The 17,988-nt window shown below is 39.7% G+C and overlaps 1 protein-coding gene across 1 annotated transcript; it reads left to right on the forward strand.

The window, feature by feature from the left end:
* The first annotated feature begins 701 nt into the window (after positions 1–701).
* LOC139154250 (vomeronasal type-2 receptor 26-like) lies at positions 702–16,404 on the forward strand. The gene is made up of 5 exons (XM_070728677.1): positions 702–968; positions 5,655–6,500; positions 11,089–11,316; positions 13,133–13,259; positions 15,506–16,404. The coding sequence occupies exons 1-5, from the start codon at positions 750–752 to the stop codon at positions 16,402–16,404; spliced, it is 2,319 nt and encodes a 772-aa protein (XP_070584778.1). The 5' UTR covers positions 702–749.
* The last annotated feature ends 1,584 nt before the right edge of the window (positions 16,405–17,988 follow it).

Genomic DNA, 17,988 nt, shown 5'->3' on the forward strand with positions numbered 1-17,988 from the left:
TCCCAGTAACTGTTATCTTATTGCTGTTGGGTTTGACCCAACTATTTGGCTTAAATTTATTTATTTATTTATTGGATTTCTATGCCGCTCCTCTCCGAGGACTCCAGCACTGAGCAAACTGGTGGATATTATGACCAAAACTTGTCTTCTGGCTCTATGATTCCATGATATTTGCCAGATCGCCTTGCTTGCTTTGAGTTTATTCTGATCTTTTACATCTGATGGGACCAAATCAATCAGTAAGACATGCTACATTTGATTGTGAGAAGGGGAAAAGTCAGTCTTGGCTCAATCTTCTGTAGCTTAAAGTTTTTGTCTTTATATATTATACATATCATTATTTATTTCCATAGACATGCTACCAAAAATACCATTGGGGAAAAATCTCTCCAGTAAGGTTGATATTTCTCTAATCCATTATTATTTAGCTTCTTCTCCAGTGTAAAAGACCTGTAATTATTTCTGAGCATATTTTCTCTAAAAATGGACTTCTCCCTTAGAAGGGTTAGAGAAGAGTAAATCCATTACAAGCAAATCTTCTAGTTAAGTTTCTGATTTTCCAAAGTTCTTTACTACAAAATATAATAATTCTAAGGGAGTGTCCCTCTTGCAGGAATGGTATGGGAATGTTAACAACATAGAACTTTGTGACTTACTCAAGATGTGTCTTTTACCTTAGTGTAATGCTGAAAAAATATCAGCACACCCTAGCCTTGGTATTTGCGGTGAATGAAATCAATGAAAACAGCATGATCTTACCCAATAGGACACTGGGATTTCATATCTATGATAGTCACTTTGATGCCCAAATAACTTATCAGAACACACTGAACCTGCTCTTTAATCAAAAGCCAACTCTTCTCAACTACTACTGCAGCAAGAAGATACCAGCAGCTGTCATTGGAGGTACTGACTCAGAAACTTCCCTCCACATAGCTACTATCTTAGGGATCTACAAGATTCCACAGGTAATGTGAATCACACATCTATTTATTTAGGAACATTATTATCTATTACAATATGTCTTATTCTTGACAATTTTAAGATAGACATCAACTCCATTTTAGATGGACTTCAATTCCATTGGTGTAGCTGGATGTACAACTCCAACTTGATGTATTTAAAAAAAGTTATTAAGAAATTTATTATCTACATCCAGAAGTTGATATACTAAAAAATTACTTAGAAGCTTACTACATTAAGCAAGTTTTTGAATTTATTAAGAAATTTAATATCATCATATTATTATTTACACTTTATCTACAGTGATTTAGCTTGATTTTAACAGGAATAACATGGCTTTTACCAAGTTTATTTGGGGAATACAAAGAGATTTAATATCTCTTTGCCAGCACCACAAATTGTGGTCCTCACTTTTTTTTCCCCTTCTGGTAATGCGATACCATTTCATTTGCCTTTCCTGGTAGTGTGATACTTTAGGCAGGAAGAGAGTTGTTACATTATTTCTCTCATTTGGGCTAGGGTAAATGTGTTTATAAAGGTTAATCACTTAAAACTTGATTTTACTATGCCAGTTATGTCTGGATGATATTTATATAAGTGATTCCTTGTTGAAAGGACAAAAGTTTATCTTTCTCAACAGGGTTCATGTTTTAGTTCTCACAATGTAACAGTTCTCTTTAATATAGTTCTGATCTTATTGCCTTTTTTGTCTATTTATCCTGGCCTTAACAATTCTCTTTTTTTTCCTTTTCTTTCTCTTGGTGATCTGGGTGGTGTACACAATAAATCACTTATACATTTAAAAAGTCTTTTAAACTTAATTAAAAGATAAACATGATAACAGGAAGGCTGCATTTTAATTATAATGTAGGCAGCCAGCACTTATTTGACACTGACTGGTCTTAGATTGTAAGCAGGGAAAATAAAAGGAATATTTATGAGTTAAGCACAAATAAGTGAATAATTAGACCAAGTAGAGAAATGTTTTTACTTCATGGGTTGTTAACTAGAAATGGGGAAATGGATGCAAAAAGAAATAAGATGTGTTAATGCTGATTTAAAATGTCATGTTAATATACAATCTGTTGTGAGGAATATATGGTGTATTTTTTTGGTGGTGGTGGTTGAGGTATGGTTTGATTTGACCCATGGTCAAGAAGGGAGAAAAATATTAGTTATGTAGAGTCAGTTCATGATTACTGCCTGTAGGTGCTGTAAACTAATTAAATGCCTTTTTTTAAGTAAGTAAAAGTATTAGGTTCTCCACATTTTACTATGTAAAAGAGAAATAGATATATTAGAAGAAACATAAAAGTCACTTGAAAACAGTGAGAATTGGATACTTAAGAATTATGTGTTATAATAACATGAGAGGGTCAAGAAACAAAGGGGTTATTTGAAAAATAGTACATTTCGAACTGTATACCATGATAAAAAATTAGCAATTGACCACAGAAAAAGTTTTATGACAATTGTTTTACATCCCAAAATGCTTGATGATCATTTTTATGTCCCAAAACATTTTATGAAATTTGCCAAATTTTAATTCTATTAAATTAAATAGAATTTAATTTAATAGAAATTAAATTTCTGGATACATTTCACAAGTTAGCTTGTTTGAGGCACATTGGTTCAAATGTTTTGATATGTGATGTACTGCTTCACTCAGACTACAGACACAAGAGCTTTAGTATAGATAGTAATGATGTAAACTAGGGCTGGCTTTTTTTTCCTTTTTATTTCATATCTTTAACTTCCTTGACATACTGCTTGTTCCTTTTCTATTTTTTACATAACATACATTTTTTTTAAAGGAAATAGTGTAATGTATGGATTAGACCAGGTTAGAACTGACGTGGGTAACTATAAAGGCAGTCTACTGTTGGTGATCTAATATAATCTACAGATTAGACTAGAAAGAAACAAAATACCAGGAGAAGGTATTTCTAAGTTTCTTCCATATTGTGAGTTAGAAAGCAACATGTATGTTTGTGAAGTCAACAAGTTTGTGAGCATCTTCTATCATTCACAATTACCTGTCAACATCAGTACAGTAGTACCTCTACTTAAGAACGCCTCTACTTAAGAACTTTTCTAGATAAGAACAGGATGTTCAAGATTTTTTTTGGCCTCTTCTTAAGAACCATTTTCTGCTTAAGAACCCGAGGTCGGAAAAATTTCCCAGGAAATTTAAGAGCGGCACGAAGGCCCGGTCAGCGTCCTGCCATTCCCCCTGGATTTCTCTGTCTGGCGCTGTGTATGGGAGGCATGTGCTCCTCCTCGCCACCTCAGAGTCCCTCTTTTTTTAAAAAAAAAGCCTTAAAGTTTTGAATTTTTTTGATTTCCCACACCTCATCTTCTTCCTTTGGCAGCGACTGTCCTCCTCCTCTTCTTCCTCCTCCTCCTACCATCCAAATTCCAAGCTTTTATTTCTTTCCTAATGGGTTTGCACACATTATTTGCTTTTACATTGATTCCTATGGGAAAAATTGCTTCTACTTATAAACTTTTCTACTTAAGAACCTGGTCATGGAACGAATTAAGTTCTTAAGTAGAGGTACCACTGTATCTCTGTTCACTCAGGATTTCACTTTCGTGATCAGTAGTATAGTCCCATCTTTGCTTCCTTCGCCTGATTTCACAGCCATAAGTATCGTCATTCCAAGGAACCAAATGATAATTGTTTTTAGATGGATTGAATTTTGGCTCTTAAATATTCATCAGTTTCTTTTGTTTGCTAGGCATTTAGTGAAAAGCAGACTAAACATGGTTGTAACCATTGGGATAAATAAATTTGTTGGAGAGGATGAAGACAACAAAATTTAATCTCCCCATGTTCTGAGGACACTTAACAGAGGGAAATAAAGACAGGGAGATAGATATCTCTGATTTCTAAATAAATAATTCCGGCTTCTCTTATCCATTTAAAAAAAAAAAAATAGGTTGTAAGAATTGTTAAATGCAGACATACAGGAGCATAGGATGAGTACATGGATCGTGATTCCATACTAAGTAAAATATTTCACTCAATATGAAATCACAATCCATATACTGCCCCATGAAATACTAAAATATTTCATTCAGTATGAAATCACAATCCATATAAATATATAAAAAAGAAAAAAGAAAATGTAAGCCAATGTGACATGTGTGTGATATAAGCAAGAAACCTATGTAGTCGGGCAGTAGGAAAAGCAAGTAGGATGCTTGGCTGCATAGCTAGAGGTATAACAAGCAGGAAGAGGGAGATTGTGATCCCCTTATATAGAGCGCTGGTGAGACCACATTTGGAATACTGTGTTCAGTTCTGGAGACCTCATGTACAAAAAGATATTGACAAAATTGAACGGGTCCAAAGACGGGCTACAAGAATGGTGGAAGGTCTTAAGCATAAAACATATCAGGAAAGACTTAACGAACTCAATCTGTATAGTCTGGAGGACAGAAGGAAAAGGGGGGACATGATCAAAACATTTAAATATGTTAAAGGGTTAAATAAGGTTCAGGAGGGAAGTGTTTTTAATAGGAAAGTGAACACAAGAACAAGGGGACACAATCTGAAGTTAGTTGGGGGAAAGATCAAGAGCAGCGTGAGGAAATATTTCAATGAAAGAGTAGTAGATCCTTGGAACAAACTTCGAGCAGACGTGGTTGGTAAATCCACAGTAACTGAATTTAAACATGCCTGGGATAAACATATATCCATCCTAAGATAAAACACAGGAAATAGTATAAGGGCAGACTAGATGGACCATGAGGTCTTTTTCTGCCGTCAGTCTTCTATGTTTCTTAAACCACATTTCTCCACATGGTTTAAAACACTCTAAATTCACAATTAATATTTTAAATAAGATTGCTATATCAAAAATAAACTAGAGGGAATGTGTATAATTTTAAAAAATACAGCACCAGACAATTAATATTTTAAGAAATGCCTAGGTCTAGGAAAAGAAAAAAAGTATGTTTACTTCCTGCATGAAAGATAATAGAATCAGAAATCCATCCTTATGGAAAACTAAGGATCTGGCATGGAGGTGACTCATTTCTTTAAAGATTACACCAAGATATCTGAGGATGACTTTAGACCACACAAGGGGATTTGAAGATTGGTTTGTTCATTATTGATTGATTGATTGATTGATTGATTTACTAAACGTATATGCTGCCCCTTTCACCATAACATCAACTCTTCATATCTTTATAAAGTCTTATTCATAACAGTGATCCTAAGATGTAAAGATGATGAAGTAAAATATAAAATGACTGATATATTACAAAATATCCTAAATAGAATATTTGGATCTTACTATAATGTTTACTCCAAAGGAAAAAGAAGACAAGGTTGCAAATAAATAGAAAGCAAGGTCTGAGTCAGACATGAAATACTAGGACTGAGCTTCAACATGGAATAACTATAAACTTTTTTAAAAATCGCTACACTTTTGTAAAGATGGGTGAAAGGAGAATGTAATCTTAGATCAAAAAAGCATGTTTACTTTCTGCATGAAAGATAATAGAGTCAGAAATCCATCCCAATGGAAAACAGGATCTGCCATGGAGGTGACCCACTTCTTTAAAGATTACGCCAAGATATCTGTGGATGAGAAAAAGAACGAGGATTACAGAAAAGTGCTTGATCTTGTAGATATTTTTAATTTCCTTATTATGAATGTAATTATGTTCTCTTTTAGGTCACCTATTGTTTATATAGACCACCAGTGAATGATATAAGCCACCCATCTTTTTTATACCGCATGGTACCTAATGAAGTACATCAGTATACAGGAATAGTTAAGCTATTGCTTCATTTTCAATGGAAATGGATTGGGATCATGGCCATGGATGATGACAAAGGAGAAAAGTTTGTGCAGATCTTGGAAAAAAACTTTTCCGATAATGGAATCTGCACTGCCTTCTCTGAACGAATGCCACTCCAAAGCAACATTTTTGGCGTTCTTAGTTTCAATGACATGTTTAGGGAAATGGCCCTTTTGCTGAGTAAAGCAAACGTCAATGTCTGTGTTATAAGTGCTGATGCTCACATGATGTTAGATTTGCAGATAGTGCTCAATCTTGCCGAATCAGACATGATGCTGCGTGTGCAGAAGGTATGGGTGATGACAGCCCATTGGGACTTTTCAGTGGAGCCCTTTTTAAATAATCTAAATATGCAGATTTTCCATGGCGCCTTGTCCTTTGCAAGTCACACCTCGGAGGTGTCAACATTTCAGAATTTCCTTCTCTTCCAGGACCCCCGTTCCCTGACGGACCATTTTAGAAGAGTCTTCTGGGAACAAGCATTTAAATGCTCATTTCCAGCCTCTGCAACAGACAAGGGAAGCTGTACTGGCAATGAAAGACTAGAAAGCCTTCCACAGCCTTTTTTTGAAATGAGCATGACCAGTCAAAGCTACAGTGTTTATAATGCTGTCTATGCTGTGACACATGCTTTGCATGCCTTTTATTCATCCAGAAGTAAATATGGAGTAGTGTTGATGAAAAACCACCCAAAGACTTTTAAAACACAGTACTTTCAGGTAATTATCTAATCTAGGAGCATGGGTGGTTTGCCATGGGGGGGAACGCAGTGGGGGAGCAAAAATGGAGCTCCACTGCAGAGCACCCAATTTGCACTGAAAGATGTTGAAAGAAAATGCAAGGTGTCCTGCATAAGCCACAGTAATAGTAGTAACACTTTTGGTAGCCCTTCACTGTCTAGGAGGCAGATTACTTTTGATGCATCAGTGTTGTTAATATTGTCTTCATTTATATAAGAAGGAGGCTCATTCTCCATTCTGGAGTAGAAACAGCCTTCAGAATGGGCTTATCCTCAACTAAACATCTGGAAGATCAAGTCAGTCATTTGTATAATTACAAGGATTCATCCTGTAGAACCCCAGAGGTGACTTGATCCTTCAGAGGATAGGTCGTGGTAAATTTTACTCCCTGAAATTTTTACCATTCTTCCCATCTAGAACAATGGAGTAGGTTGAGGGACAGAGGGACAGAGCCATGCAGAGAAAATGCAAGAAGGCTCAAGCAGCTGCTGAAGCAGCACAGGATCCCAGAACAGAGCTGAACTATGAGTCTGGGGGATCAGAGTGGGATCCCCTGGCATTAGATGCTACCAATCTCACCAGATCCAGGGGAGACATCTTTGGACTCACAGATCCCTAGGAGGCGTGGGCAATTCAGGAGTTTAACCAAGAAGAGGCAACTATACCTAACAAGCCCCGGCATCACAGCCACCTCCTCTCATGGCCCTGGATCCAGCTAATATCAGGGCCCTACTGGCAGAGTCTCTCCAACGAGCCTTAGCAGATTTCAGGCCCTCTTCAAGGAGAAAATCCCTATCTCCTCCTTCTCCTCTTCATCCTATAAAAACCTCTGCCATCTAGTGGAGATAGATTAGATGATTCCTCAGAGGAAGGATCCCTTAGTAGTTCCAAGGAAGAGACTCAAGATGAAGGGGATTCCGGATGAACTCTGTCAGAGGATAAGGCTATGACTACAGAATAACCTCAGTCCATTCACTATTCCCCCCAGACCTTTTTAAATCACTTTTGTTCAAGGCCCGAGCAGCAGTGGGCATAAACACCCCCTTCTACATCTTCTGCTGTAGAGAACCAGCCTAATCCACTCTTCTCAGAGACAAGGCCAGAGGTGGATACCATCCCTATCAAGCTATTTGTGGAGGCAGTGGAAAATCAGCAGGGGTCTCCTGCAGCTGGTCCTTCATCTTCACCCCAGGACAAAAGATATTTTAATGTGGCCTCTAATCTTTCTGACTTGCTTTCTGTGCCAGTAGTAAATATCCCAATAAGATATTCCAATAAGAGCCTTATACTTGTCCACATTGATTCCAGGAGAAGCAGATGAGATGCTGAAGCCAGAAGACAAGTGTATAGAGCAGCCTCTGGTCAAGATACACCAGTCAACAACATAGGCCATTAAATCAGCAGCCACTTCTTCCTTTTTTGCACGTGCGGTCCTCTTGTGGCTAGGTCAGATTCAGGAGCATATCCCTTTTTCCAATGTGAAAGCACAGCAGGACCTCAACAAGATCCTTGCAGTGGTCCAGTTCCTGGTGGACTCTACTGTCCAATTGTCCCACTTTGCAGCCAAGGCTATATCTTCTTCTTTAGTAGCCAGGTGCATGCAACGGCTCAAGTGATGGCAAGCAGACTCACAACACAAGTAGAAGTTGGCCACGGGGCTAATCAAAGGTTAATCACTGTTCAGAGAAGCATTGGACCCATTTCTGATGGACACCAGTGACAAACAAAAGATCCTCCCTACAGTGACAAGAAAAGGGCTGCCAAAGGTCTCTCCTTATGACCTTTGGCCCTTTTGAGTCTCTGACCAGGGCTTCTCTTCTTCCCGGACCTCAGGTCGGTATTCCTCCCATCAGAGAATCTCAGATGGGTGAGTCAGGAGGAAGCAGTTCCATAAGCATCCACGAGAGGCCTCTTCAACTAGGCCCCAAGGGGCAGATGGTAATTCTAATATGAGGCAGGTTGACCAAATTATGGGCAGACGGGGAAAGATCCACAGAGAATTCCTGGGTACGAGAAACCATACACAGGCGCCTCATGTTGGATTTTTCATCACCACCATCCTGCTTCTTCATACACTGCTCTATTTCTCAGATCCCATCTAAACACTATTTGATTGAGGAAGCTATTCAGCACCTGGAGGCTATCAGAGCCATCCAACTGATCCCCAAGAATCAGAGGGGGTGAGGTTTCACCTCTGTACTCTTTGTGGTTCCTAACAGATCGGAGGGCTGGAGAGTGATTTTAAACCTCAAATGGCTGAATCATTACTTAGTTTATAAGAGATTCAAAATGCCTCTATTCTCACCCTCATCCATTGGGGTGACTTTATGACATCATTAGATCTCAGAAGATATACTTTCATGCCCTGATCTTCAAGCCTCACAGGAGATGTCACCATTTTTGTCAGAGTCAGGACCACTTCCAATACAGAGCCTTCCCCTTGGGTCTTTCCTCAGTCCCCAGGATATTCACCTTAGTGGCCCACCTATGCACACCTATGCACATTCACTGTTACCTGAACAACATCCTATTACACGCACCCTCCAGGGAACTAGCCCAACAGCATCTAGGCATTACCATAGCTTGCCTCCAGAGACACAGCTTCTCCATTAACCTGGAAAAGAGCCATCTCTCCACTGATACTTCCATCCAGCATCTAAAAGCAGTAATTGATTCAATACACAGCAGAATAGCCACAGACAGATGGTAAATCAGGTATTGGAGGAATGGAAGTCCTCCTTGGACACCCTTTTTTCTCTTTTGGGGAAAATGATCTCATGTATAAACACCACCCCTAGCACCGCCCCTTGGGCTCGACTTCATGCCAAGGTACTCCAATAGTTCCTGCTGCCCTTCCAGAAAGAGGAACAGGGTACAGCTCACATCAAAGATTGCCTCTCCCTGCAGGTATACAGATCCCTCTCCTGGGGGAAATTGGGAAATTGTTTTTGAATCCCTGCCAGAATGGTAATGACAACAGATGCCAGTCTAACAGGCTGGAGTTTATGGTCCAGCATCAGTAGTCACCTCAAGAAACTTCAAATTCAACCAGCTGGTTAGAGCTGAGAACTGTCTACATTGCCCTCAAAAATTTTTGATTCCTCATAACAGAATCCAATGTCATAGTATTGATGGACAACATCTCCACAAAAGCACACATCAGGAGGACCCATTCCAGGTCCCTTCGGTCACAACATCTCCACAAAAGCACACATCAGGAGGACCCATTCCAGGTCCCTTCGGTCAGAAGCCAGGGAGATGGGGCTGTGAGAAGGCAAACATCTCCTCTCCCTAACCTTGGACCATATCTCAGGATTCACAATTTGCAGGCAGATTGGCTCAGCCATTTCCAAATGGATTAGGCAGATCTGGACCTATTCCTCCAGATCTCTCAGTGATTCAGGGCCCCTCTCATTGACCTCTTTGCAACTCATCTACCAAGGTACTTCCCCCACTTTTCCCCTCCAGAAGCAGAAAAGGTGTATGCCCCCAGAGTCCATAGCCCCAAGACCTCCTATATGCCTTTCTCCAATTCCAGTGATACCAGAGCTCATTGAGAACCTTCTGTCAGAATGTGGGGAGCTCATACTCATTGCACCATTTTGGCCTCAGTCGACCTGATTTGCAGACCTCTAAGCACTCTCATTCACACAGTCATGGTGATTGCCTCAACAGCATGCTTACTCAGGAAACCCTATGGCATCCGGATCCAGTCTGGTTACAGCTGACTGCATGGAGAGTGAGTGGAATGACCTAAGATGCCAGGAATATGATCAGGACATTATCCTCATTATGCAGGCATCCCGCCACCCATCCACCAACCACATCTAGTCAGCTATATGGAGGACATCTTGCACATGGTGCTCTAAGGAGGGACTCTCCCTGGATTACATTCCTCTTCCCAAGATATTCAGATTTCTAAAACATGGTCTCAACAGGGGATTAATCTTGAATACCTTTCCCAGGCAGACAGCAGCACTTTAATCAGTCCTGTCATGCAAACAACATGAGTCGCTCTTGTGGGTTCCTGCCATCCATTGATTTCTGCCTGCCAGTAATCCATTGATACCCAACTTTGCTATTAAAAGCCGGATGGGAAGGTCACAAATGGTAATTACATGACCCAGAACACTACAATAGTTGTAACCACAAACCAGGTGCCAAACACCCAAATTCTGATCACTTGACTCTGTGGATGCTGCAACAAGTCCACAGTTACAGGGAGAAAGTCAGCATATAAATATAATTCAGTTGTAGTAATCTTACCCTGGCAGATAGTAAACCTTAGCTTTGAAATATTTGGATTCCCATCAATGCTATAGGTACATCAAGATATTTCTATGTCAAAAGAAATTTTAGCCTGCTCATTTGAAATACATTATCTGATCATTCTTAGTATCCTTTTGAAAACGGAGTTGAACTGAAATATTTTGGAAGGAAATAATAAGATTACTAATAACAGAGTGATTAAATAGCTTCAAAGTATGGCAAATTCTTATTCCAAGTCAAACAATTTTCACTGGTTTCACCACTATGATAATACTTGTCAAAACTTCATTTATTCCAGCTTTACCATTTCCTAAGTCAAATCTCCTTTAACAACACTGCTGGAGACAAGGTGTCTTTTGACAATAAGCATGAATTGTTAGCTGGATTTGACATTATCAACTGGGTTACTTTCCCTAACAAATCCTTCATAAAAGTGAAAGTGGGACAAATGGATCCTGAAGCCCCATCAGGCAGAAAGTTCACCATCAACGAAAGAAAAATCAGATGGCAGGACCATTTTAAACAGGTATCACCATAATATGCACCCATACATTTGCAATGGAATAGATGTTGAAATTATATATCTAAGAGAGCTACCCATGTAACTGCTTCTGGCTGTGATGACAATTTCCTGATGAGACATTCTTGAACAGGTGTCAATCATTGTCTCTTTCTGAGAGTTGTGCCAGACCTCTCCACCATACAACATGTAAATGGGGTCTTCTGCTGGGTCAGCCTTCTGTCCCACTGAATTTTTTCTGCTCAATGTTGGGCTGGGGAAGGAAACGCTTAACTAAGCCACCCCCTTCTTTCTCTTGGCCCTGCCAATGTGGGAGGAGAAAGTCCAGGCTTGAGGGATAGCCCCCACCCTGCAATATCTACCCCCGCCATTCTCTCCCAGTGCTGCTTGCTGGCACGACAAAGGTGGAATGCTGTTGCTGCATAAAGCCAAATGCAGGGGTGCTTCGCTCCCACACTAAGGCTCCAGCCATGCTCCTGCCACAAAAGGGAGCCACAGCAGAGACTCCAAAGAGCCACATGTGGATCCAGAGGCACAGGTTGCCAACCCCAATCTAGGTGGTAACATTGTTGTGTCTTATTTGAATTCTTTATTGACCAAGTGTGATTGGACACACACGGAATTTGTCTTGTGTGCTCTCAGTGTACATAAAAGAAAAAGATACATTTGTCAAGAATCATGTGGTACAACACTTAATGATTTTCAAAGGGGTCGAATAAGCAATAAAGAAACAATCAATATTAATAAAAATCTTAGGATACAATGATAATAATAATAATAATAATAATAATAATAATAATAATAATAATAATAATAATAATAATCGCACATACACAAGTTGCCACTCTCATAGTTCAATGCCTGGCGAGGGCGAAAATAGCTTCCCTGCCTCCCAGAGACCCTCTGGAGGCCGCAAATGGCCTGTTTCCCAAATTCTGGTGGCCCCAGTAGACTCGTGTTTTGCTCCAAAGGCTGATGCTCCAAAGGCTTTCCAGGAGCTGGGGGGTGGGTAAAAATGCCCTGCCATGCCATCCCTGTGGAGGCTCTCTGGAAGCCAAAAACACCCTTCCAGAGCCTCTGTGTGAGCCAAAAATCAGCTGGCCAGCATATTGGAGCTGAGCTAGGGCAACAGCTCGCATACTAGCAGATATGGCTCAGCGTGCCACCTGTGGCACCCGTGTCATAGGTTCGCCATCACTGGTATAGGGTGATAGTTGACTTATCTTTATATAATTAATTTTTTGGGGAGTTATTGTGGATTCTCTACACATATAAACACACACCCCATTATCTATTGAGGAGCTTCTTCAGTAGCCCTGGAGAAGGCAACAGAGTGATACAAATAATGAAATCCCCCCTTTTCTATTTGTCTTGTGATATTAAATGTACTGTACATCTAAAAGTGTTGAAGTTTACAGTATGAAGCCACCTGTCAGACCTTGGAGATAGTTCAGACAGAAAACCATTGTTCCATCAGTACAAACAAAATATTTTCTGTAAGATTACAGTAATATGTATATATTCACTTCATAATGGTATATACTGAAGACCCCTAAAGTCAAATACTAGCAACTCAGAATAATGACAAGAGACTAATCAAAACAAAAAATAATGATGACATATTAATGATGAAAAAAGATTATTCAAAGTAAGCATAAGGTTCATTAATAATACATTCTATACTGGATTAGTTCTTACTTATATGTGTACACACACACACACACACAAATATTTCTCAGAGGTTCATGATGCATGTACTAATTTCTGAAAATGGTCGGCTTCAAGGGAATAATATGTATTTTTCTCTCTCATTAATGAATAGACTATACCCCTTGCTCTGTGCAATGGCCATTGCCCACCAGGCTCCATAAAGAAGAAGAAGGAAGGGGAACCTTTTTGCTGCTATGATTGTAATCCTTGTCCATCACGAAAGTTTTCAAATGAAAGAGGTAGAAAATATGGTATTGTAATGTTTGTGTGTGTCTCTCTCTCTCTCTCTCTCTCTCTCTCTCTCTCTGTATATCTGTGTGCCTGTGGAAATGAATGTAACCATAAAGACATGCATAGACATATCACACTGAAACAGCAATCACACACATACAGATCACTCTCATTATTCATCAGAGTTCCATTCTAGCTGACCTCTCAAATAGCAAGATATAATAGAGCTCTCTTTAACAGAGGGGTGAATCTGTGTTAATGCTGCTGGACTACATTTTTGTATGCTTTTGGCTAAGAGAACAAAGCTAATAAATTATGGGAATTGTTGCACATTCAGTCCCAAGAAGCATAGTTGTTCACTGCTGCTTTATGAAATAAGATGTTTTAAATTAACAAATACTTCTCAATAGATAAAAATATACTATACAAAATTTGAAATACTGCTATGAGTTCCTGATGGATAAAGTCACTTAAATTCGGACAGACCTGGACTCTGACTAGGCAGTATTGACAGAAATGTCTGGGGCAAGTCTTAGTCCTATTATTTGGGAAAAGTTTGATCTGGCAACACCAGATGAAGTGGACAAGGCCATTAAAGCTGTGAGCTCCACCACCTGTTTATTGGACCCCTGTCCCTCCTGGTTGGTTTCAGCCAGCAGGGAGGTTATATGAGGCTGAATCCAGGTGGTGATCAATGCTTCTCTGAGGGAGGGATCTTTTCCGGCTCCCTTAAAGAAAACAATTGTGCACCCCCTCCTCAAGAAGCCTTCCCTAGATATAGCTATTTTGAATGTTTCCTCCTGTCTTTTTTAGGGAAGGTTGTTGAGAAGGTGGTGGTGAAACCGATTATCTAAATCCATAAAGGTTTGGATTCAGGCCCAGCTACAGCATGGAAATTGTTTTGGTTGTGCTGATGGATGATCTCTGGTGGGCCCAGGGTAGGGGATAGTCTATCTTGGTGCATCTTGACTTCTTAGCAGCTTTTGTTACCACCAACAATGGTATCCTTATGTGCCAATTGGGAGTGAGAGACACCATTTTATGGTGATTCTCCTACTTCTCTAGTGAGTCATATTGGTGGGAGGACAAAGATCGGTTCCTAGGCTCCTCCTTTGTGGGGTGCCTCAGGGGTCAGTTCTCTCCCCCCTACTGTTTAATATCTACATGAAATTACTGGGTGAGATCATCTGCTGGCATGGAGTGAGTTTCCATCAGTTCACTGATGACACCCAGCTGTATGTCTCTACCCTGTGCCAATTCAGTGAAACAATCAAAGTGATGTGCTGGTGCCTGGAGGCTGTGCAAGTCTGAATGGGTGTCAATAAGCTCAAGCTCAACCCTGACAATACTGAGTGGCTGTGGGTTCTGTTCCCCAAGGACAACTGTATCTGTCCATCGATTACCCTGTGGAGGGGAAACAGTGACCTCATCAGAGCAGGTCCACAACTTGGGAGTCCTCCTAGATCCACAGCTGAGGCTCGAGCAACATCCCTTGGCTGTGGCTAGGGGGGCACGCACAAAGGTTAGTCTTGTGCTCCAGTTGCAGCCCTATCTGGATAGGGAGTCTCTACTCACAGTCACTCATGCTCTCATCACCTCGGGGCTTGATTACTGCAATATGCTCTACATAGTGCTACCTTTGAAGAGCATTCAGAGATTTCAGTTAACCCAGAATGCAGCTGAGCAAGCACTCATGAATGTGCCTAGACACATCCATATCACTCCAACACTCCATGTGCTGCACTGGCATCCAGTCAATCTCTGAGCACAATTCAAAATGTGGGTAATTACCTATAAAGCCCTTCATGACTTAGGGCCACATTTCTTATGGGACCATCTTCTGCCTCACATATCCCAACAGCCGATCAGATCCCACAGACAATGTTGACTGATGGGACCACAAGGGAGGACCTTCTCTGTGGTGGCTCCAGCACTTTAGAATCAGCTTCCCCTGGAGATTCACACTGCCCTCACTCTCCTGGTCTTCAGAAAGGCCCTAAAAGCATGGCTTTGCTGGCAGGACTGGGAAGGTCATTGAACATCAAAACGTCTTTTCTGGCCTCCTGATGAATGAATGATGGATGAATGCTTTAATGGTGGGACTTTTTAACTTTGTATCCATTTTATTGTTGTTTGCCACCCTGAGTCCTCATGGAGAAGGGCAGCATATAAATGTGAATGAATGAATGAATGAATGAATGAATGAATGAATGAATGAATGAATGAATAAATAAATAAATAAATATTTTCACAGATATGGATGACTGCTTAGACTGCCCAGAAGAACAATATCCAAACAAGGAAAAAAATATGTGCATTCCTAAGGATCTGAATTTCTTGTCTTATAATGAAACTTTGGGCATTACTTTGACTGTTCTGGCTCTATCATTTTCTGTGACCACAGTGGTGGTACTTGGAATTTTCATAAAACATCGGAATACTCCCATTGTCAAAGCTAACAACCGGAATCTCACTTATCTTCTCCTGGGCTCCCTCTTCCTCTGCTTCCTCTGTTCCTTGCTATTCATTGGCCAGCCCCAATGGCTTACCTGTCTTTTTCGTCAAATTGCTTTTGGGATCATCTTCTCAGTTGCAGTTTCTTCAGTTTTGGCCAAAACCATCACAGTGGTTCTAGCTTTTATGGCTACTAAGCCAGGATCAAAAATGAGAAAATGGGTGGGAAAAAGATTTTCAAATTCTCTGATTCTCTGTTGTTCCTGCATTCAAGCAAGTATTTGCATATTGTGGCTGTGCGCTGGCCCCCCTTTCCCAAATTTGGACATGCATTCTCTTCCAGAAGAGATTGTAGTTGAATGCAATGAAGGATCAGGCAATATGTTCTATTATATTTTAGGATATATGGGATTTCTTGCTCTCATCAGCTATATTGTGGCTTTCTTTGCCCGAAAACTGCCAGACTCTTTTAATGAAGCCAAATTTATTGCATTTAGCATGCTGGTGTTTTGTAGTGTGTGGATGACTTTTGTCCCAACCTATCTGAGCACCAAAGGAAAATATATGGTAGCCGTGGAGAGCTTCTCCATCTTGGCTTCCAGCCTAGGAATATTGGGATCTATCTTTTTCCCTAAATGCTACATAATTGTAGTGAGACCAGAACTCAACACAAAGGAGCATCTAAAAACAAAAAATTAACATTTACAGATATTCATTGATTTTAAAGAAATTAGCACGGTCTTGAAAAGAAATTTGGCGAGATAAAATGTTGATCATTCATGAGGAAGTAGAATGTATAAGAAAAGAAATTAGCCCTAACTTGACTTCGTTGCTGTTAAAATGAGGAAAGTGAATCTTTTGGAGCAGCTATCAAATTTCAGTTAATATAATATATAACAATAAATTTTCATGGCCTGCCCTACTTGAAAACATTGATACATCATTTGGAAGTAAATATATTTGATTATAATATTTCTTTTTCAGATCTTAAAACAATGCATCTTGTCAGCTAAACAAAGACAAAATACTTTATTTCAGTGTATAAACTGTATATTTAGGTTCACTTTTATCCTCAATTTCATATTTATTTCATATTATACATCTTCTCATTAAAAATTATGGTTGTTATATGACTACTGCAATAAAAGACAGATTGCTAATCATTGTATGAAGTTAAAATTCACAATATGCAAAAATATAATGGGTAATGGCCAGTGTTCCCTCTAATTTTTTTGGGGGGTGGGCGGAAAAGTATAGTGTCTGAGCGGCAGTCCCTTCGGGACTGGGCAGCACAGAAATAATAAATAAATAAATAAACAAACAAACAAACAAATAAAAAACCCACCCTGTTTTGCCTCAGAGAATTTCAAAATAAAATACTGTACTATGTGTCTATAACAGTGAGCTCATAATAGGGCAACTCTATCAATATCAAAATGCCACTTAAATAGTTGAGCTAGTTTCAAACTAGATTTTGATTTTCTTTCTCTCTTCCTTGCTCCCATTCTTTTTCTTTCTCTTTTCCTTCCTCTCTTTTTTCTATCTGTTTCTCTCTCTTCCTCTCTCTCTCCTTCCCTCTCACTCTTTCCCTCTCGGCTTCTGGGCAGGTTTGGAAAACTCTGAGTTGATGATGATTTTTAAGTGAGCGATTGCTCACTGCTCAGCTTAGAGGGAACTATGGTAATGGCTAAAGAACACTCTCACGTTCTGTGGAAGTTTCCAGATAATAAGAAAATTGATTGAGTAGCTATGGCCCTCTGGCTGTAGAATTCTGAGAGTTGAAGGCCACAGATCACAAAATTGCTGAAGTTGAGAAGCACTGGGATCAAAATTTTCAGAATCAACTTCTTCATGTGAAGTCACACAGCAAGCTAACCCTGACTTCTTGGCGTGCTTCACAAAGTGAGGAATCCAAAAATTATGAAAGTGATAATGGCTAATTTATTTATACCTAAAATGAAAAGAAAATAGCCCCAACTTGACCTCAATGCTCTTAAAATAGGGAAAGTGGATTTTTTTTTACTAGGTTTCAACTGTCTGATACTGTAACCTGTAACAATAAAGTAGTATTCCTGGAATTCCTGCACCATCAGTTTCATGACCTGGCCTACTTGAAGCAGTTACATAAAGGTTCCATTATGCAAAAGGCATACTACACTCCTTAATAAATGATACCTAGGGCATGCTACTCCTGATGGAACTGATGGAGTAGACAGAGACAATTGGAGAAAGTTGGTCCCACAAATATCCTGTTCTTGTGCTATTTAAGACTTTGTATATAAT

This window comes from Erythrolamprus reginae, chromosome Z, assembly GCF_031021105.1.
Source record: "Erythrolamprus reginae isolate rEryReg1 chromosome Z, rEryReg1.hap1, whole genome shotgun sequence".
In the NCBI taxonomy this organism is placed as follows: Eukaryota; Metazoa; Chordata; class Lepidosauria; order Squamata; family Dipsadidae; genus Erythrolamprus; species Erythrolamprus reginae.

What these genes read in the sequence shown, in the direction of transcription:
- LOC139154250 (XM_070728677.1), top strand. Translation starts at nt 750, where the DNA reads ATGATCTTACCCAATAGGACACTGGGATTTCATATCTATGATAGTCAC. An exon ending in GGATCTACAAGATTCCACAG is followed by an intron (nt 969 to 5,654) that starts GTAATGTGAATC and finishes GTTCTCTTTTAG; the next exon opens with GTCACCTATTGTTTATATAG. An exon ending in TTAAAACACAGTACTTTCAG is followed by an intron (nt 6,501 to 11,088) that starts GTAATTATCTAA and finishes CATTTATTCCAG; the next exon opens with CTTTACCATTTCCTAAGTCA.